The sequence below is a fragment of the Oryza sativa genome, chromosome 7, assembly GCF_034140825.1.
Source record: "Oryza sativa Japonica Group chromosome 7, ASM3414082v1".
Classification (NCBI taxonomy): Eukaryota; Viridiplantae; Streptophyta; class Magnoliopsida; order Poales; family Poaceae; genus Oryza; species Oryza sativa.
In genome coordinates this window covers 25,624,732-25,646,248 of record NC_089041.1, presented here as the reverse complement: position 1 = coordinate 25,646,248, position 21,517 = coordinate 25,624,732, and the positions used below count along the sequence as shown (strand labels likewise).

The 21,517-nt window shown below is 41.3% G+C and overlaps 2 protein-coding genes and 1 long non-coding RNA gene across 7 annotated transcripts; 1 reads left to right on the top strand and 2 right to left on the bottom strand.

The window, feature by feature from the left end:
* The first annotated feature begins 4,384 nt into the window (after nt 1-4,384).
* LOC4343909 (40S ribosomal protein Sa-2) lies at nt 4,385-6,644 on the top strand. Its single transcript, NM_001422270.1, has 5 exons — nt 4,385-4,626; nt 5,195-5,457; nt 5,546-5,743; nt 5,833-6,037; nt 6,205-6,644. The coding sequence occupies exons 1-5, from the start codon at nt 4,482-4,484 to the stop codon at nt 6,309-6,311; spliced, it is 918 nt and encodes a 305-aa protein (NP_001409199.1). The 5' UTR covers nt 4,385-4,481; the 3' UTR covers nt 6,312-6,644.
* Nucleotides 6,645-6,913: 269 nt separating this feature from the next.
* On the bottom strand, nt 6,914-11,868 carry LOC4343908 (peroxisomal (S)-2-hydroxy-acid oxidase GLO4-like). 5 transcript variants are annotated; one of them, NM_001422271.1, is made up of 11 exons: nt 11,603-11,725; nt 10,259-10,406; nt 9,948-10,072; nt 9,795-9,841; nt 9,622-9,699; nt 9,418-9,542; nt 9,119-9,179; nt 8,706-8,768; nt 8,160-8,229; nt 7,547-7,751; nt 6,914-7,418 (listed from the first exon to the last, which is right to left on the bottom strand). In NM_001422271.1, the coding sequence occupies exons 2-11, from the start codon at nt 10,402-10,404 to the stop codon at nt 7,238-7,240; spliced, it is 1,101 nt and encodes a 366-aa protein (NP_001409200.1). In that variant the 5' UTR covers nt 10,405-10,406; nt 11,603-11,725; the 3' UTR covers nt 6,914-7,237. The 5 variants fall into 5 exon arrangements, with proteins under 5 accessions (NP_001409200.1, XP_066168088.1, XP_066168090.1 ...); XM_066311991.1 differs by having other exon boundaries at nt 6,916-7,418; nt 10,259-10,411; nt 11,603-11,743; XM_066311993.1 differs by having other exon boundaries at nt 6,916-7,418; nt 10,942-11,614.
* A 2,197-nt stretch (nt 11,869-14,065) lies between these two features.
* On the bottom strand, nt 14,066-15,867 carry LOC112939603 (uncharacterized). Its single transcript, XR_003243362.2, has 3 exons — nt 15,733-15,867; nt 14,464-14,702; nt 14,066-14,369 (listed from the first exon to the last, which is right to left on the bottom strand). It is a non-coding gene; the product is annotated as an uncharacterized lncRNA (long non-coding RNA).
* Nucleotides 15,868-21,517: the final 5,650 nt, after the last annotated feature.

Here is a 21,517-nt window from a genome sequence, read left to right as displayed (position 1 = left end):
TGGCCACCCGAAAGGGGAGGTCTGCGAGCGACAGAAAGAAGGCCGGCGCTCCTTGACCTCGACTACTTGGAAGAGCGAAGGCGGCGCGCGGCCCTCCGAGCCGCGCGCTACCAGCAGAGCCTGCGGCGCTACCATCAGCGCCACGTCCGGGCCCGATCACTCTGCGTCGACGACCTCGTCCTACGCCGCGTCCAAACGCGTGCTGGACTGAGCAAACTCTCACCAATGTGGGAGGGTCCGTATCGAGTGATCGGCGTCCCCCGGCCGGGCTCCGTTCGGCTGGCCACGGGCGACGGCACAGAGCTGCCTAACCCGTGGAACATCAAACACCTTCGTCGCTTCTACCCCTAGTGGGGGTCGGGTGTCAGGTTTCGGGCTCGGGCCAACCCCGCACCCCCCCGGGCGTGCAGGGTTGGCCGGGGGCTTATCTTTTTTCTCTTCCGTATTTCAACAAAAGCATTTTCGATTTCCTAAAGGCTGTGTCTGTGCTTTTGTTTCCTTTTTGAAGAATCTTGACTTGAAATAGGTCACTCGTGCTCAACCTTGCCCTCGGGGGCTCGGTTCGGTCAGCTAAAATCGCCAAACGGGGCCCAGAACCGAGCCGTGCCCCGGGGCGTGGTGAACTCCGGGGGGGAATCGGCAAAAACCCACAATCGGGTCACCCATAACCCTCGGTCACCACGTTCCCGGCCTGGCCAGTCTCGACATGTGGATCTCCCCAGGCACTAGCCCCGACCCGAGCCAGTTGAGGACTAGGACCTGGGCACGAGCCCTTGATCAAGCCAAGACACAGAAGGACCGCGGCACAGACCATCCTCGTCTCATACACACAACAAATAGAATTGACATAGAAATTTCCTCTTTATTTGGTTGCAGATTAAATTAGTCTATACAAGAAGGGGGCCCGAAGGCCTCGGAAGAAGAAAGAAAAAGCTATTCAAGATTGGCGGGGGCCTGGGGGCTCACTCCGACGCGCCCGGGTCACCAGCCTTGTCGTCGTTATCGTCCGCACCACCGTCGCCGCCCTCCTCGTCGGAGTCGAGGGCGAACACGAGCCGAGGGGCCGTACCCTCGAAGCTGTGAACGATGTGGTCGGCGGCGTCCCGGACCTGCGCGCGTGCGCCGTCCTCGGTTCCGAAAGGGAACTCTTCCAGCGCTGCCCACGGGGAGAAGTCAGGGTCCGAGAGGCCCCCAAGCCGAACGGCGGCCCAAGGCCCCCGACGGCCGGAGTTGGCCCTCCGCCTGCTTGTCCGACGGTGTCAGGCGCCCCCGACCCTCAGGATAGCCTCGGGGCCACTGCGGGAAGGCCGCGCCTGTCGCCCTCTTACCCCGAGGATATCGGCGCAGAAGCCGAGGGCGCCCCGCGCTGCCTCTCGGATGAAGAGCGCCCTGGAGATGCGGCCCCTAGCGAAGAGGATCGGCCCCGCCGAAAGGTGCAGCGGCCCGTCTACTTTGTTAGTGAGGCCCTCCGGGACGCCAAAACCCGATACCCTCGGGCCCAGAAGATGCTATACGCTATTCTGATGGCTCCGAGAAAAGCACCATCACCATATCTCCAGGCGAAGCAAATCGGCTCGCCCAGATTCGTGCGCTGCTCAGGTAACGTGGCAGTCTTGAAGAGACCGCCCATTATGGACAGCCAAGTCACCATTACCAATGTGCATGGATTGAGACCGTTGGGTATTTTGCCCAACTACGGAGACCGGTCCCACCTGTCACAGGGTGGCGTCACACCTGACCGCTTCCCTTGGGAAGGGAAATTGCTCTGGCATAACGCCGGGGGCTACTGTCGGTGATATGGGACCGGGAGTATCATGACTAGAGGCTTGAGGCAGACACAATCGCCCACGTGGCCTGGCACCTTCGGGGACGTCGGGCCCGAGGGTGAGGTGTCCGCCCTCCTCCTGATTACCCCCGAGGGGGGGTCGGGTTGCGCTTGCCCCGGCCCCGAGGGCCGAGGCACCCCGACCCCCTTAAGGAAGTCTGCGCCACATATATGGGATAAGTGAGCACAGCTGTGCTCACCTAACAGCATTTATTGCAGTCTGGTCAAGCGTGTCACGCTGCATACAGCGCAGTACGGCGCGTTCCTTTATCCGGTCTGTGACCAGTCACAGACCGGTCAGATCACGGGTTAGGTGGCGACTGGCGGTCTGACGCACGCCTTACCCCATCCCGTCAAGGCAAGGTGTTACACAAGGAAGGGCAAACATGCATGTTGTTAAACTGACGCGTGGTGAACAAGAATGACCGGTCTGGCACTGGTCGCGTCAGCAACAGGCAGCCACGATCCCACGTTGCGCCTGTCTCCGCCGGGAGTGGAGGTAGGTGTGGGCTGTCCCATCGGAGTGTCATTCGGACAGCAACCATACCAATCTCCGTCCATAAAGAGAAGAAAAGTCCAGTTTGGAAAGGGGAGGGTGCATGTGGTATCCCCTTGAAGATAAAAAAGGAGGACCATGCCCACAAAGAGAAAGGGGGGGATTTGGATTTTCCCGGGAGAGGAGAGGGCTGGTTGATATTTTGTAACTTGCTCTTACACAGATCCACCAAAAACACAGGAGTAGGGTATTACGCTTCCCAGCGGCCCGAACCTGTATACATCGTCTGTGTCTCGCGTTTCTTCGGGGCACGCGATCTTTCCACATACAGAGAGAGCTTGAGATCTCACCCTAAGCCCCCGGCCGAACTGGCAAAGGGGGGCCTGCGCGGTCTCCCGGTGAGGAGCCACGAGCTCCGTCAGCGTTAAACATTTAGTAGGGGAGGAGGGAGTAGTACATATTCGGTTGCAGATTTGAAAATTTCTCAGTGCTCGATCGATTGGGGGTTTTGGGAATGGTTTGGATCTTCATGAATTTGTATTTAGGTGGTGCAAGTTTGGTGGTGCATTTGATTTTGCTGGGTTCTCTGTCCAAGACTCCGTGTCAAGATCGACGACAGCTACGGCCAGCAATCCCCAAAGAGATTGCTGGTCGGTGCCCGATATCGGCCCACCCGAAATTAAACATTTTTAATGGGCTGAGAGTGCAAAGTCCATGAAACCGTATAAAGCTATAAGCCTGGTGAGGAAAAACCAAATATTCTATGGGCTTGTTTGGGGGGAGTTTTTAGATTCTAAGAAGCAGCTGTTTGGTAGCCAGCTTCTGAGAATCTGGAAAAACTCTGTAACCCAGCTTCTTGCTTCTTAGTTTATTTTTCAGAATCTGTAACTACATATTCTCAGAAGCTGTGGACTGTTTGGGGCAGCTTATAGTAGAAGCAGCTGCTAGGAAAAGCTGCAGCTGGGACAAGCTCCCCCAAACTGGGCCTATGCTGTATTTGCCGTGTGTTTGTCGAACAGGTAACCATGCTTAATGCTGCATTATGTATTTCTCTTGTGTGCGTGTTGTAGATAAAAATAAAAACCACGGGAAAAAAAACACCTCTCTCCTCGGGTTTTCTTTTCCCAAAGGATATTGGCGGACATTAATCAGAATTTGCAAATTAAATCGAATCCATGATGGCTAGATGCTGGTGATCTTCGACAACTACAACCTTTGATATCAGGATGTTGAGCCGACTTGTGCGTGGCAGAAGGCTTTCTAGCAATTTTAAACTTCTAGTGCTTAAAGGTTGCATGTAGATTAGATGTTACAAAACTATGGAGTCGGCTTTAGTTATGATTAGGACTTTGATTCCGTGATCTCGTTGGTGGAAAACATCAAGCACCTCCTCTCTCCCTCAATTCTTTTAGTGTGTCACATGTACCCTTCACGGCAGTTGTGCTGATCTTTATGTAATTCTCCATGTACTCTTTCTATTCAGGTCTCCTGTGCTTGTATGACAAAAGTTTTCTCCTGCGTAAATCCGTTTGACATGATATATTCAAGTCAACATTTCACCCTCTGATGACCCTTATAAAAAACAGGTTCTCAAAAATGAAAAAAAAATCTATTGGTTCAAAAAGAGAAATATTGGGCTTGTTTGGTTCTTTACCCTACCAATTCATTGGTAGTGCCAAAATCTAGGCAAACTTTGGCACTACCAAAATATTGGTAGGGTAAAATTATTTAGCAATCATTTGGATTGTTACCAATATAAAGCCAAATTCTCATTGTATAAGGAAGAAACTTCTAGAATATGATTAAATAGGATTGGGGCACTATCAAATATTTGGCTCAATCCAAAATAACACATATATACTATTCAATTTGCCTATAATTTTTGGTATCAAACCAAAACGGCCGATTATTTGCACATTAGACCTTTTTAGTTGGCAGAAACCCATATAGGCCCTCCTGCTTATCAGGAAAGCCCAGGCCGCAGAAGATCCGGAGCTAGGGTTTTATCCCAAACGAGAGCCCACCTCGGCCCATATAAATTCTCCCATCCCCCCCAACCCCTCGCGACCTCTCCCGCCGCCGCCGCCGTCCTCCTCCACCTCCTCCGCTCTCTCGCGCACGGCGCACGCGCCCGAAGCCCTAGACCCCCCGGCGGCGAAGATGGCGGCGGAAGGCGGTGCCGCCGCTCGGGCGCTGTCCCAGCGGGAGCAGGACATCCAGATGATGCTCGCCGCGGACGTCCACCTCGGCACCAAGAACTGCGACTTCCAGATGGAGCGCTACGTCTACAAGCGCCGCACTGACGGTACCGATCTGAAACCCCCCCCCTCTGCCTGCATTATACTCAGATACTCTTGTGTACGATCGTCGGCTACCGGTAGATCTGTTCGTGTTGTTGATTTGATTTCGCGTGGAAAAAAAATGAACCAGCGATATATGGCTTTGTTATCTTGGATCTTGTACGCGCGTATGGTTATTGCTGTCTATTAGATAAACCGCGGGAGAGTGGTTATTGAGAATTATTGATGTGTTAAAATGCTGGTCTGCTTGATTTGATAATCTTACATGAGGTAGAAATTAATAAATGTTTGTTTGCTGAATCATATGAACATATAATTGTTTTGCAATGTTATTCCTTTGTTACCTTTTAGCGATTTAAGTTGATTTAGTTTATACTGGTAAGATAGCTGTAAGTGCTTCTCGAAAATGTGGGTGATTTGTTTGACCAAAGCATCTAGAATGTGGAATGGTAGAGTGTGATCTCGTAAGCGTGAGCCATGGAATCATGTTAAGGTTAAATTTCTTTGCTTTACAATTACTGCTCTCAATTGACTATGTTGTAAATTAGTTGGTCTTTCTATGCTGTTTTTCAGGTATCTACATTATTAACCTTGGCAAGACCTGGGAGAAGCTCCAGTTGGCTGCGAGGGTCATTGTTGCAATTGAAAACCCTCAGGACATCATTGTGCAGTCTGCGAGGCCCTATGGCCAGAGGGCTGTTCTCAAGTTTGCTCAGTACACTGGTGCTCACGCCATTGCTGGTAGGCACACTCCTGGTACATTTACCAACCAGCTGCAGACCTCATTCAGTGAGCCACGCCTTCTTATCCTGACTGACCCCAGGACTGATCATCAGGTAAGATTTCAGTATGTTTGATTGTTTCTTGGTAATTTGATCTGCCAATTGAGTGCACTCTCAAGCCTGCCTGTTGTAATGTGTACAGCCAATTAAGGAGTCTGCACTTGGAAACATTCCTACCATTGCCTTCTGTGACACTGACTCTCCAATGCGCTATGTTGATATTGGTATTCCTGCTAACAACAAGGGGAAGCAGAGCATTGGTTGCCTATTCTGGCTTCTTGCCAGGATGGTTCTCCAGATGCGTGGTACAATTCTCCCAGGACACAAGTGGGATGTCATGGTATACTCGCAATCTAAACTAGTATCATGCCTGTAATGTTTGGATTCTGAAATATAATCACTGATGTATGTTGTTTTTCCTTTTTGTAGGTTGATCTGTTCTTCTACAGGGACCCAGAGGAAGCGAAGGAGCAAGAGGAAGAAGAGGCGGCTCTGGTGGCTCCTGATTATGGTGCGGTTGCGGAATATGCTGCCCCAGCGGCTGATACCTGGGGTGGAGAATGGGGCACTGACGCTGCAGCTCAACCTGCTGCCATTCCAGCACAGGCTGGTGCTGACTGGACTGCTGCTCCAGGTCGAATTACTTAATACTCTGTTTACATGATCACATTCTAAATGCATGCATTCCATAGAAAGAAAACTACCTTGTAACCAAATGCAACGTGCTCTCGTTTGATGTTTTATCGGGTTCTTGCCTAACCCTTAAAGTTCTCACATGTTGATATTTATTCTCAATTGCAGCTCCTGCAGCCGGAGGATGGGACACGGCTGCTGCCCCTGCCCCTGGATGGGAACAAGGCAGTGCACCAGTCCCAGCGGCAGCACCCACCCCTAACTGGGGGGAGTGAGTGAAAGAGTAACTGATCCAGTTCATGGGTCAGAGGCTGAGTTTGTTGTCGGGAGCAGCTGGTAGACACTATTTAAGTAGCTTTAATCTTTTTACAGTACTGAGTTATTTAGATGCAAATCAAATTTTGTGTTCTTGACAATGCTGGGACTGCGAACTAGCCAGCCTTTTTTTTGTTACAATCTCATGGATAGCTTTATTTCAAGAGCAATTCTGCTTTGCGAACAAAGTGTATGTGTTTGCAACAACAAATTGATGGGGTTTTCTCCTCATAGTTCTTATTGTTCACTGTCAGATCAATGCTATGCTCTTTTCACTGTATTCTTGCCAAACACGCTACACGATTCCTGACGGGAGGCTGAGATCCGTATTCTGAGATAATTTACCTTTTGAGATTCAAAATGACAGATATTACCTCCTGTTGAAGAAATACCATAAGCATTGCTAAACTACCGATGGAAACTGATCGAAAATTTTTAAATTTGAAACAGTAAATTTGACCAAAAAAGTTGATTTGAGATTTGTCAACAATGATCTACCGCTCAATAGGAAGGGAAAGGTAACTACAGAGTTTTCGGCCAATTCTGCAGTTCTGTAGCATATGGTAATCTGCTAACCTTAAAGCTCAATTATTCACCATTTCATCAACCATGTTACTACCCGTTATCCATAAATCCAATTGCAATATACTGCATATACTAAAGTCTCTCACATTGAGACCTGAATATGATGTAACTGGACTGATCCGCGAAGCCACTTATAGTTATAGACCAAATAAGTAGACTTTGGATTACCCACTAATTTTACATATAAATAGATTCACGGGTCGGTCAAATTTTATTACCTATAAATCGGTTTACGGGTTGGCCCATAGCCCACTTGTATTTTTAGACCTGAAGCTGCATTGGCCAGATGAGAAATGATTCATCAGAGCAGGGACCTGATCCTGTCACCCTCGGTCATGACATGGCTGCGGGTGATCTCGCCGACGCTCCGGCAGCCGCAGAGCGCCATGGCCACCTCCAGCTCGCCGTTGAGCATCTCGATCACGTGCCTCGCGCCTGCCTCCCCCCTCGCCGCCAGCCCGAAGAACACCGGCCTCCCAACCGGCGCCCCCCCCCCCCCCCCCCCAACAAGTTTGAACAAGTTTTCGTTTGAAACGCAAGAAATTTTACATAAATTAGTAATTTGATTGGTTTGCTGGTTTGAATGATTGAAATGTGTTTCTGCCTTACCATGACCGCCCGTGCGCCGAGCGCCAGGGCCTTGAACACGTCAGTGCCTCGCCGGATTCCGCCGTCGACCAGCACCGGCACGGCGCCGGCCACCGCCCTGACCACCTCTTCCAGGGCGGCGATGGTCGCCGGCGCGTAGTCCAGCTGCCGCGCGCCGTGGTTGGAGACGATCACGCCGGCCACCCCGGCCTCCACTGCTCTCCTCGCTGCACGCCACCCATTTTCGTTTTCACCGGTCAGTTCTTGCTTAATGACAGTTTTTATTTCATAATTTTGCATTGTTATGAAAATAGATGCACAACGGAGATACGAATTTTACGTGGAAAACCCTTGCGGGAGAAAACCACGGGCGCCGACCGGCAATGATCACTATAGAAGAGTTGGATACAAACGCAGGGAATACATTGGGCTATCGCACCCTCCCTGTGCGGCTTATAAGGGATATATATAGGAGAAATCTAGGAGTCCTAATAGGAAACTAATCCTATAAAGTAGAGTCTATTACATAACTAATACGAATATACTATGAGCCCAAAATTCGGATCACATATATTTAACATGCATGACAGTGAATTATTCAGTGACCAAGATGATGGATGAACTGGAGTAATTACCGTCCTCAGCGGTGACGATGCCCTTGAGAAAGATCGGCATGCTGGTTATGGACTTGAGCCACTCTATATCCTGCAGAAAAATTTAGAAAGTTCAGTACACATAGCTTATTATCTGTCAGAAAATGTTTGGCAAGCAGAGTTAATTACTAGTCCTACTGGCTATCCATCCACAATGAAGTGGCTCCTCTCTTTCAGTTTCAGAATTCAGAGGACTTCAGTGCAGCTACCACCTAGCAAGAACACACATGGCAAGTACTGAAGAAATTTAAGGTCAGTGTCGTCATGCCGGGTTCCTGTCACCATTTCAGCATGTTACACTGCATGTTCTAGTGGCTGATTAGCACACTCTGTTTCCTATAGGATGGGCTTTGAATACGTCTAGTGTAGATGTACTATGAGATGGATGATTTTCTTCAGCAATGATGAGTTCATGCTGTTCTGAAGATGCTGGAAGTACCGGAAGAGCACATGGTGCAGAATCTGAAACTTCATTGCAGAATGTGGGTATGTATGATCAAAATATCAATTGTTGCTGTCCTTTGTTACCTTCCATGATAATGATGGATCCAGCGTCGCTCGTGCGAATCGTTCGAGCTGAGAACCGTTTGTCTGCGAAACCGAGAAGAGGATAGTGTGTTTAAGTGTTCTCGGAGGAAAGAAAGTTCATCTGAAAAAGGTTAGTTCTGTTCTTTTTATTCTCCATGAGCATTTAGTGACTGAGTAGTACCCAAAGGTACTGAATTCAAATCTCCTATGGAGCGAATTTCAGATTGGGTTGTTTGCGGGGCTAAGTTTCCTATCTCAATGGCCGTATATATCTGGTTGGATATAGAGGCCAGGTAGAAAATACCCTTCTCTAAAAAAAAATAAAAAAAAATGAGCATTTAGTTGTTTCAAGAAAATAACTGATTAATTGAGACATATATAAGAGATTCTATCAAGCGAAAAATTTCACTCACGGTATCATGGTCATCTGTTGTCATTAAACCTTCGAGATTACCACTCCGTGGGAAAACCATTCTGCGTGAACAATCGAAATTAGTAACCAGAATTTCGTACCATGATAACTGTACAATATCCTAAAATGCCATCAGTGAATATATTCACTTCTACTATCTTGCATTATGCATGCTTGCCAAGTTTTATCCTTCCAGAGGATATGTAATTGACTGAATCTTCAGAGCAATATTTGCTCAATGAAATCTTTGTTATATCTAAAAAATATATCTTCAGAACAATATTTGTGGTAGCATATTACTTGTTTCGGATATCTGCTTCACGCCGACCGAGCATAGGAGTGTCAACTGTCAAAAGAAGTGCCTTGAATCCACAACTCTCGGCCCGCCGTACTAATGTTGCTGAAACATTCCTATTCTTATACACCTACAATGATTATGACAAATTTCAGATAAATTATCAGGAGTAAAAGGAAAATATTTGGTTCAAAATGTGAATGCCATACATATAGCTGATAAAAGCGAATGGCATTGCAACTGGAGGCAACATCCTCAATCTTGCAACTGGAAGAAAAGGAAAGAACCTGTAAATGAGAAACATATGAAAATGTGTAGCAATTCATGGAGAAAGTGGAAGTGTTTGACCAAATGATCCTGAACAATGTCAATTGTTACCAACCATTATGGCGTTACATGATGCTGCAGCTCTTGCTGTAGCCTTCTCCCCTGAAATAAGCATTCAACCAAGAGAAATAGAGATACTGCAGTGCTTAGATAATTACATCACATAATTCACAATTTAAAAATTGAAAGAAGGTTTTAGTTTTAAGACCTTCTGGATGTGCTAATTTGTGCCCCCCAGTTGGAGCCACAATTATGGGTGAACGCATGGTGTATCCTAATAAAGTTGTTGACATGTCTATCTTGCTCACATCCACAAGAACGCGAGGTCGTAATCTGCAAAATCGACACCAATATAATTTATGGTCTAAGTACACTGTTGAATAATGAAGCTCTGGCTTAAGGTTTCAGTATAATGTGAAGTCCTAGTTCATCTTTGCATAATGAAGCTCTGACTTCATCACAAATAAAAAAGAATAAAAATAATAAAGTTATGGCCTAAGAATTCGGTATAAACAGTACATAATTCTTGTGTATGCTGCGATATTCTCCCTCAGTGTGTGCTCATCCTCTGCTCCCCCATTGATGTAATCATAAGCCATCTTTGGCAACGCTTTTTTGGCGAGTTCTTGATACTCCCGGACATTGACTGGTAGATTGTCCTCCATTTCTGCACTACAAAAATTCTTACAAAGTCATTGACATTTAACTGCTGGTAAATATTAATGTTCATTTCAGATCGAAAATCTGTCTTTAACCATACATCTTCAGAAATTCACACAAACCATCAAAACAATGCCAATTTTTCTGTGAGACTATAATGGCACGCCAGAATATGTCACTACAATACATATATTTTTTGAGTTGACACGCTTGTCGATTTTGAAGGTAGTAATCTAAAAATGTTTTACTGCGAAAAATACCATTACTTCATCACTCAAACTTGCCCTAGGATCAACTCAGACTGTTTGGCACACATCTCTTTCTACCATGAATACTAGATCTCCTACCCAATTAATAGATCAAGTTATTGGGAGACTGCATAGATGCAATCATGCAAAGGGGGGCAGGCAATGAAAAGCGGCAAACAGTAGATTTCTACTCCCAATCAGTGAGTACAGTTGAGAATAAAGTGGGGATAGCAAAGCAAAATTACCCCCACAATCAAACTACTAAATTCAATATTGATTCCCTGACCTGCATACCTCAATTGAAACTGATCCTGAACAATTGGCTTTTCAGAGTACTTCTTTGTTCAGGTCAGCTCACTGACAAGTCCGGCATGCTACTGCAAACTACTCCAATAGATACTAATGCTACAATCTCAAAATGAAGAGGGTTCTTGTAGATAATCCATATAAGGTTTCAATCCTCTAAAAGCATAGCTTGATTCTGCTTCGAATTAACGCTGAACAACTGCGATAATTAGGAAGGATAGACCGGTTTCTCCTCTGTCTTCAGGGTTACCAAGAACAGGATGCAAACCAAACTGGAACTCTGCATCATGATTGAAGGATATTTGGGATAGTTCATTTTGATCACTCGTAGTAAGTTACTACCAAACCAGTCATGTCCAAACTCCAAAGTGGAAGACTCAAAATCGGTCCTAATTGGAGCAGTAAGCGACCAAAATTGGCATCATAACCAAAAGAAAATGCCTCCTCTGAATTAAAAACCAAACCCCAAATCTGTCGAAACAGCTGATAAGGAAGAACTGATGAACAACAGCAAGCCTTTATTGCAATAAGTTGGGAGCATTCAAGATTCACAGTAGCATGATAATCTACCAAGTTTTCTTTTATCGAATTCAAGTTCGATTGGAAAAACAAAAGCAAAAACATTCCACATGTAAGAGTGAGACCATACCTCTAGAGATTTAGGGGAGGAAGGAGGAGGAGGAGGATAGCAATCAATGATATCAGAAACAGTACGAGTGAAGGAGAGGAAAGCTCAGTCCTCACTTCCTAACAACATTTAGGTGAGTGTGATGTCAGAAGCCAGATAGAGGACAAGAGATATTGGACATACTCCATGACATATCCATGATTCCAGGTCACAAAGTCAGAAACCAAATCAGAAATGATTGACATGTTTTTTTCACTCGCCTACTACAATAGTGATGACCCCATCTTGCAAATAATTGAGGGACCAGGTTCTTGATTAGAGAGATTGTTTTTTTTTATTCGCTTATTGAAAAATGAATCTCTCTTTTATTCGTCCTTTATTATGACTAAAAATTTTATAGTGAATTGATTCGTTTTAATATACTTGCTGATATTAGAATCACCTCTTGATCTTCTTGTGTGGAAGTTGCAAGACATCCACAGGTCAATTCAGCCACTTCGCTTTCGAAATTTGAGATCTTTTGCCAGGTCGGTCAAAAGATTGGACCTACCATTATTGAGAAAGGAGGTTACAAATTTTACATGATCGGCATTATGGGCCTGTTTAGTTGGTGAAATGAAAATTTTTGGATATCACATCGAACGTTTGACCGGATGTCGGAAGGGGTTTTCGGACACGAATGAAAAAACTAATTTCATAACTCGCCTGGAAACCGCGAGACGAATCTTTTAGGCCTAATTATGGCAGAGATCTTTTTCCATCTGAAAAAGTAGAGCTGAACCAATGGAGAAATGCAGAGACCTGAATGGCGAATTGGTGAATGGTGATCACTCGCATTGAAGGCGGCAACAGCAGCAGCAGCTGCAATTATCTGTGGAGATCGTGGGGGCACATGTGAGGTTGCTGGGACATTGCATGATGAGAGAATCATGGCTCATAATGTACTCCCTCCGTCTTAAAAAAAAAAAAAGGCAAACTCTTAGTTTTCGTGTCCAACTTTGACTGTCCGTCTTATATGAAATTTTTTTATAATTTGTATTTTCATTGTTGTTAGATGATAAAACATGATTAATATTTTAAGCGTGACTTGTCTTTTTAATTTTTTTCATAATTTTTTCAAATAAGACGGACGGTCAAACATTGGACACGGAAATCAGGGTTTGTTTTTTTTTTTTGACGGAGGGAGTAGTGCTTCAGCAATACGACCGGCAATACTGCCAAGTACCATTCTCTCAGAGAAAGAGACATCCTTTGTGCCCCGGGAAAGTGAAACACACATCATATGGTACTGGGTTATTCATTCGTCTGTGTTCTAGTGTACTACTACCTCTGCCAAATTTAATTCAACTTAAATGCTGTTTGAAAACATGATTTTTTTTTAAGGTTCTAAGGCCCTGTTTAGTTCGTGTGACGAAAAATTTCGGCATGTCACATCGGATATACGGGTACACATTTGAAGTATTAAATATAGTCTAATAACAAAACAAATTATAGATTCCGCCTGTAAACTGTGAGACAAATTTATTAAGCCTAATTAATCCATCATTAGCAAATGTTTACTGTTGCACCACATTGTCAAATCATGGCACAATTAGGTTTAAAAGATTTGTCTTGCAATTTACACGCAATCTGTGTAATTAGTTTTTATTTTTGTCTATATTTAATACTACATGCATGTGTCCAAACATTCGATGTGACATGTTGAAAAGTTTCTGTTTGGGAACTAAACAGGCCTAAAGTGGCACATATGAGACCTCATGTTTTATTAGGAGTGACTGCTACTGAGCTACGTAGCTACGTGTCTCTCTTTTGCAGGTTATTTCCATTATTATTCACTAGCTTTGTACCTGGGTTATTCTTTAGAAGTTGGGATCACGGGATTTTTTTTTTGGCATGCCAACCGGTGGTGTCGGTGGTCAGAGTGTTTTACCAAGAGCATGGGTAACGATTTAGTATTCGGATTGATGGTTCTTAACACTTCCTATAGTTTCTTCTGTTTTGAGGAAACCTAGCGTGCCTATGCTTTTTTTTTTCTGTGTATCTTGGTTATGCAGAGGCTGAAAGTATTCTTAGCTAGTTGTATACTTTAATATAATTGGCTTAGTTGAATCAAAGTTTCCAATCTCCCATTATCTTTAAAAAGGACACGACTACCCACTGCCGGATCCCCCCACCATTGACCTTCTTCCTCCTAACCATAGGGTCCGGTCTACCCCCTCGCCAATGTTGGCCGACCACCCTCCTTCATCCCAGCGGCTCTGGCCCGGTGGGGTGGGGAGGGCATGGGGGGAGGTGGTACGTGAGGAATTGCGTATTCTAGGTGTGTTTAAGCGTGTGTGTGAGAGAGAGAGAGTGAGTGAATATGCGTAACAATTCTTGGAAGAAGGTGAACAGTGTTAATTGTTAGTACCAATCATTATGGCATTACACGATGTTGCGGCTCTAGAAATATTGCTTTAGCTGTAGCCTTCTCCCCTGAAATAAGAATTTAACCAAGAGATAATAGAGATATTGTAGTGCTTACAACTTAAATCTCATAATCACCAATTTGACATCCTTAAGAAGATACTTCTCATTACTTACACTGAAAAAAATTGTGGTACCTCTAAAAAACCATAAAATCACTCTAATTTCAAACTTGAAAGAAGGTTTAGTTTTAAGACATTCTGGATGTGCTAATTTGTGGCTCCACATTGGAGCGACAATTATGGGTGAAGGCATGTTGTATCCCAGTAAGATTGTTGACATGTCTACCTTGCTGACATCCACAAGAACGTGAGGTCATAAACTGCAAAATCGACATCGAGGATATTTCAAGTCATATATAGTTCATCATTGAGCAATGAATCCCTGACTTAAGGATTCGGTATAACCAGTAGTACCTTATTCTTCCATATAATGCAATATTCTCCCTCAGGCCTTGTTCGTTTCATCCCCATGAAGGAGGGAATTCTCCTCCAATCCCCCTCAATCCCCTTCTTGGTAGGATTAATCGAACAAGTTCTTAGGGTGTGCTCATCCTCTGCTCCACTATTGATGTAATCGTAAATCACCTTTGGCAGTGCTTTCTTGGCGATTTCGTGATGCTCATAGATATTGAGTGGTAGATTGTCCTCCATTTCTGCCACACATGAATTGTTACAAAGTCATTGATATTTGGCTGTTGCCAAATTTCTGTGTTTATTTCAGCAAATATGTATTCGAGAAATTTTGCCATCCTTAAGAAAGTATCTCGAGGTACCTAAATTTTACACTAATTTTTTTATCTCAAGGTACATAGTACCTGGAGGTACCGAATTATACACTAGAAAATATGCTATCTCCCGGTTCCTTCTCAAAGATGATAAAAATTACCTATGTATTTAACCATTATTCTTTAGAAATTCAAGCTGTTAGAACTCTGCATAGATGGAGAAGAGGACAGACAATTGAAAGTAGCAAACAGTATATTTGTACTCTCAATCAGTGAGTACAGTTGGGAATAAAGTACAGAGTGCAAAGCAAAAATCACCCGACAATCAAACTATTCAATTCAATATTTAGTCCCTGACCTGCATACCTCAACTGAAACTCATCCTGAACAATTGGCTCTTTAGCAATGTTTCTTTCTTCAGACCAGCTCACTAAAACAAGTCAAGCATGCTACTTGCGCACTAATAGAGATACTAGTAACATTATACTCCCTTTTGTTTCTTTTTTATCACGTTGTTAGTTCAAAAAACGTCAAACATAGGATAAAAAAAGTCAAACATTTCAGAACGGAGGGAGTAACATCAAATAAATAGAGTTCATTTACATAAGTTGGGATAATCTAAAAAAAAGAGGAAATAAACAATACTTCATCTGTTTCACAATGTAAGTCATTCTAGTATTTTCCACATTCATATTGATGTTAATGAATCTATCTAGATTCATTAACATCAATATGAATGTGAGAAATGCTAGAATGACTTATATTATGAAATGGAGGAAGTAGCTTAATTCTGGTTCAAATTAAGCCTGAACAAACTGAGACAATTAGGAAGGATGGACACCTTCTCACAGTAGCATTATCAGCTACCAAGTTAGTTCCCACAGAAATCAAGATGAAAGGCAAGATATTTCACATGTAATTAGAGTGAATTGAAGAAGGATCATGAGCAGCACTATACCTCTAGAGATTCAGGAGATGAAGGAGGAGGAACCAGATAGCTCAATCCTCACTCCTTATCAACATATTAAAGTGAAGGAGATGTCGCAAGCTAGGTAATACTAGAGATAAGTAGACAAGAGGTATTGGACATATCCTTGATTCCATATCAGAAATCACGTGCATGTTTCACCCACCTACCGGCTACAACAGGATTGCGACTAGATTTTCCATGGTGATCTCTCCTTTTCTTTAGGGGGGTGGGGGGGTGGGCATGATCATGGCAAAATTTATTGTGAATTACTCTATCCGTATTTTAATATATGACGCCGTTGACTTTTCGACCAACGTTTGATCATTTGTTTTATTCAAATTTTTTGTACAAATGTGAAAATATTTATGTCATGCTTAAAGAACATTTGATAACGAATCAAGTCACAATAAAATAAATGATAATTACATACATTTTTTTAATAAGACGAATGATCAAACGTTGGACAAAAAGTCAACGGCGTCATGCATTAAAATATGGAGATAGTAAATCGTTTAAACATATTTGTTACTGTAGTATATGTGGAAGTTGCAAGACATATCCAAAGGTCAATTTTTGGCCACTTCGCTTTCGAAATTTGAGAACTTTTGTTCTCTGAAAAGTAGAACTTTGCTCGAACAAAAGTTCTCAAATTTCGAACTGAAACCAATGGATAAAAATGCAACTGCGGCAGCAGCAGCAGCATCATTTGCATTACATGTGATGTGAGGTTTGCTGGGACATTGCATCATCAAGAGAATCATTGGATTTATGGTGAAGCTGCATAGATGCAGTTTTGTACCCCTCTCTCAGAGAAAGGCACAGCCTTTTTGTGCCCTGGAAAACACACATCTTGGTACTGGTTTTATTCATTCATTCATCCGTGTTTTACTAGTACCTCTGCCAAATTTAATTCAACTTAATGCTGTTTGAAAACATGCTGTGTGTAACTCCATTAATCTTGGGTTTTAAAGTGGCACACTGATTGTCTGACATAGTGGCAGCACTAGTAGCTCCATTAATCTTGGGCAACATATCCGTGTGGTTTAGTCCTTTTGTACTGACCAAATTATAGACTGCAAATGTTCATCTAAATCATGAAAGTTAGAAGGAAAAAAAAAAGAATCACCCTCATCTTTGTTATATTCAGGTTCAAGTTCTAACTTATAGGTTCTGTTACCTTTTTCTAAAAAAGAGGGCTTTAAAATATATTAGGATGTTGATTTTTGTGCATGATATTTAAGTTTTTGTTTTATTTTAAAATTACTACAAATATACAAAATATAAGTCATGATTAAAAGTCAGAATAAAATATATGACACATATAGTGTTTTTAATAAGATGGATAATGAAACGCTATGTTTAAAAGTCAACGACATCGTCCATTTGTAGCATTAGGTCGGAAAGTGCTGATATTTAGTGAGATTTTAGGGTAGGATACAGGGAGAGCTGAAAAGTCACGGCTGTATTAGGAATGCGATGCACTGCTGCATTTGGTGGATGCAGCAGAATTTGCAGAGGTAATGTTTTCGCCGAAGAGGACGAGTACTGTAGAACAGCAGCTACCCCATAGTTTTGCTACATACTCTGGCCCACATCCATCGCATTTGATACACTGTTTCGTAGTAATCCAGCATGTCAGAAATCCATGCGAGATTTCCGTAGTACAATAGTACTCCCTTTATCCCAAATATAAAAATCTAGTGCCGTATCTAAGCTCCGTTGAAATTCATAATAATAATAGGATACGTCATTTCGGTACTAGGTTATTAATAGGATTGTGGCAGCATAATTGTTTGAAGATGACTTTCATGGGACCGACAAAATTTGCAGGTTTTTATTTTCTCTTGTCTATATGTAGAAAAGACAAGTTTATGTTTTTAGTCGGCAGAACTCAATTAGCACTTAAAGATTTTCTAGCTTTGACACAAATCATGGTAGGCACGGATTCGATTACTGCCTCTATCCTAAAAAGAGAGAATACTTATACATAACTAAGCTAGCTGATTATATATATATATATATATATATATATATATATATATATATATATATATTAAATTTGTTTGGTGCTCCATGGTGTCTAGGCTCCATGGTTCAAATTGAGTATATACTCAATTTAAAAGAGTATGAAATTTTTTAAAATGTTTAGGTATTAACATTAACTACTTTACTAACAAGTTTGAACTGAATTTGAACTTGTTTTTGCTAGATTTTGATATATATATATATATATATATATATATATATATATATATATATATATATATATATATATATATATATATATATATATATATATATATATATATATATATATATATATATATATATATATATATATATATGACACTCATATGCGGGCACCATGGTATCTAATGCACAAAATCACTCAAATTTTTCAAAATTTTCAAATCGTGAGTATATACCTAGTTATAATAATTCGATTCATACCTATACCTATCAACAAAACAACTCAAATTTAACTTTATTTCACAATCCATAATTACATACCTAACTAATTATATGTATGGATGCTATATACCTAGAATCAAAATCTAACAAAAACAAGTTCAAATTCAGTACAAACATGCTTTGAACTAGTTGGTAAAGTGGTTAATGTTAATACCTAAGTAATTGAAAAAGTTTCATACTCATTTGAATTGGGTATATACTCAGTTTCAACAATGGTGCCCGGGCACCATGGAGCACCAAACAAATTTATATATATATATATATATATATATATATATATATATATATATATATATATATATATATATATATATATATATATATATATATATATATATATATATATATATATATATATATATATATATAGTAAATTTGTTTGGTGCTCCATGGTGCCCGGGCACCATTGTTGAAACTGAGTATATACCCAATTCAAATGAGTATGAATCTTTTTCAATTACTTAGGTATTAACATTAACCACTTTACCAACTAGTTCAAAGCAAGTTTGAACTGAATTTGAACTTGTTTTTGTTAGATTTTGATTCTAGGTATATAGCATCCATACATATATTTAGTTAGGTATGTAATCATGGATTGTGAAATAAAGTTAAATTTGAGTTGTTTTGTTGATAGGTATAGGTATGAATCGAATTATTATAACTAGGTATATACTCATAATTTGAAAATTTTGAAAAATTTGAGTGATTTTTTGCATTTGATACCATGGTGCCCGGGCACCATGGTGCCCCATATGAGTGTCCTATATATATATATATATATATATATATATATATATATATATATATATATATATATATATATATATATATATATATATATATATATATATATATATATATATATATATATATATATATATATATAAGTGGTCCAAATTAATTTTACTATCAGCAGGGATCATTGTAAACCACGTCGTCACTGTCACTTTGAAGTATCAATAGTCTTCAAATGCAAACAAGCCCAGCATTTGGATATTTTCTGTACTGCAACAACTGAAAAGAGGCATGAGGTATTTTGGTGTCCAAAGTCCAAACTACTCCAATATGATTTCACAATTTATGCTATTTTTCCCTCTTTGCAATTATTCTTTTTGTACGTACTATGTATCGTAGTCCTCAGCATATCAACGTCTCTATCAATTATTCAATGCATGATATCGTATGATTCGTTGTATTAAGTAGCAGTGTACCAAAGAAAACAGTCTCGGCATGTCACTCTCTTCTTCTGGATGGAGAAATTGAGGATTTCTTTATATCATCTAAATTGCTATGATTATTTTTTTAAAAAAAATAACAAAATATATTAATATATGATATATCACTCCATAAACATCCAACAGTAGGTATTGCCGAATTAATTTGAGATGTACAAAAATTCCTGGTTTTCGCAGGATGCAAAAGCAATCTAACAAACTATCTTTGAAAATCGGAGCAAACAAATGCATTTAATCTCTTTGCAAGTACATTAACGAATACTGCACATGATCAGCCATTTAACAACTAACAACTGCACTGTATCAGCCATTTACACGAATTGACCTTTGGTGAAAACAACATGATTGTACTTAGCCTAATACATGTGAACTACTAGCAGCCTAGCACAGTAAGTAACGGCCCTTCTGTTGGTCATTGACTCATTGGAAAGCTAATGATTCTGCAGCAGAAAGGCATCGCAGAATAACTGAAAAAAAATTGTATATCATTGGTTCAGTACCGGGACTACTAAGGGACAAGTTTTATAACAGGGATAGTTGCCATATCTAATTTTATCCATGTAGCATAAGAGGTGATATATATTACTTGCCCTAACACCTCACAGCTTAGCCAAGCTGTATTCTTATCCCAAGTTTCTCAACTCATCTCTCTCGTTTTCTGCGCGCACGCTTTTCAAACTACTAAACGGTGTGTTTTTTATAAAAAAGTTTATATATGAAAGTTGCTTAAAAAATCATATTTATCTATTTTTGAAAAAATAATTAGCTAATACTTAATTAATTACGCGTTAATATACCGTTTCGTTTTCCGTGCATACTGTTTCGGTTAGGAATACGATGAAGCGAACACAGAGAGTGTAATTCTCTTCTGAAAATACACACAAACAGATTCAGAGATGCAGAGTGAGAGCAGCTTGTCAGTTTCAGACGGGTCATGAACAAAATCCCTTTGCATTTACACATCACCAGCGCCCAAACCCACTGAAATCTACCTCATCGGATAGATTTCGCCATTGATGCCGAACCATTGGTAAGCCTGTTGATTTTGGATGAAACTATGAGACTCTCCCACGCAAGTTGAACGGTGGTAGATTTTAAAAATAGAACTAGATTCGATATATACGACACTTAGTTCTGTTCCAGTATGCACAATTGTATCTTTTTTTACTCCATCGATTTTTAGAACAGAAATAAATCTTATATACAACTCATATCTTCTGTTTTTACATATACAACTGTATTTTGTATACAACAATATCGAACAATCCGCATCGCTAATCTAGACCCACAATTTAAAGGTCCAAATCATTTTCTTTTCATTTAATTAAGGTGAGAATTTCTAACCTCTCTAAGATGAACGTGTTGGTTTCTTTTTCGAGATACTTTAATAGGCAGACAGATACAACAACGGAGACAGCTCCCGGGCTCCGTCGTTATCGTCTCTATTGTCGTTAGCCGTTGACATGTACTCCCTCCGTCCTAAATTATAGGGCACCATCTTTTTAAGGAAAATTAAACTTGATATTTTTTTACTAATAATCATAGTAACAATATATGTAATAAGTATTATGCATGTTATATCATTAGATTTATATTTTAAAGCATTTTCATGTGATGTTAATTTCATATTTGTTGATAAAATAACATAGGGTCTGTTTAGCTGCCTTGTACAGCGCTGTTTCACAGCCATATTACAGCTTGTTGCTGCAGCAAGTGAACTAGGTGCAGGATGCAGGGCAGCGCTATACACGATAGCCGAACGCGCCCATAGAATAAATTAATGGTCAAAGTATATTATTTAAGATCGTAGAAAAAAATATAGACCTTATAATTTAGGACAGAGAGAGTATAAAAATTAGTCAGCTACCGAAAAATACTACTAGTCATCCGGGCTTCACGACGGTGCTGGCTCCGCCGCTGGATAGAGAGATAGGATATTGACCTTGTGCAACCATGAATCACTAACGAAGACGTACGCATCCATGGCTTGGGCCTCCAGCATCCAGCTCGGCCATGACCGTGATGAGCTCTAAATCCTGCGTGATCCCGTGGCCCAAAATTTCTTT

Excerpts from the sequence above, each read along its gene's own strand:
- LOC4343909 (NM_001422270.1), top strand. The coding sequence starts at position 4,482 with ATGGCGGCGGAAGGCGGTGCCGCCGCTCGGGCGCTGTCCCAGCGGGAG. Across the intron at positions 5,458-5,545 it reads ACCCCAGGACTGATCATCAG|CCAATTAAGGAGTCTGCACT; the intron begins GTAAGATTTCAG and ends TAATGTGTACAG. Across the intron at positions 6,038-6,204 it reads TGACTGGACTGCTGCTCCAG|CTCCTGCAGCCGGAGGATGG; the intron begins GTCGAATTACTT and ends TCTCAATTGCAG.
- LOC4343908 (XM_066311991.1), bottom strand. The coding sequence starts at position 10,404 with ATGGAGGACAATCTACCAGTCAATGTCCGGGAGTATCAAGAACTCGCC. Across the intron at positions 10,073-10,258 it reads GCAGCATACACAAGAATTAT|ATTACGACCTCGCGTTCTTG; the intron begins GTACTGTTTATA and ends TCGATTTTGCAG. Across the intron at positions 8,230-8,705 it reads ATCCATCATTATCATGGAAG|GATATAGAGTGGCTCAAGTC; the intron begins GTAACAAAGGAC and ends ATTTTTCTGCAG.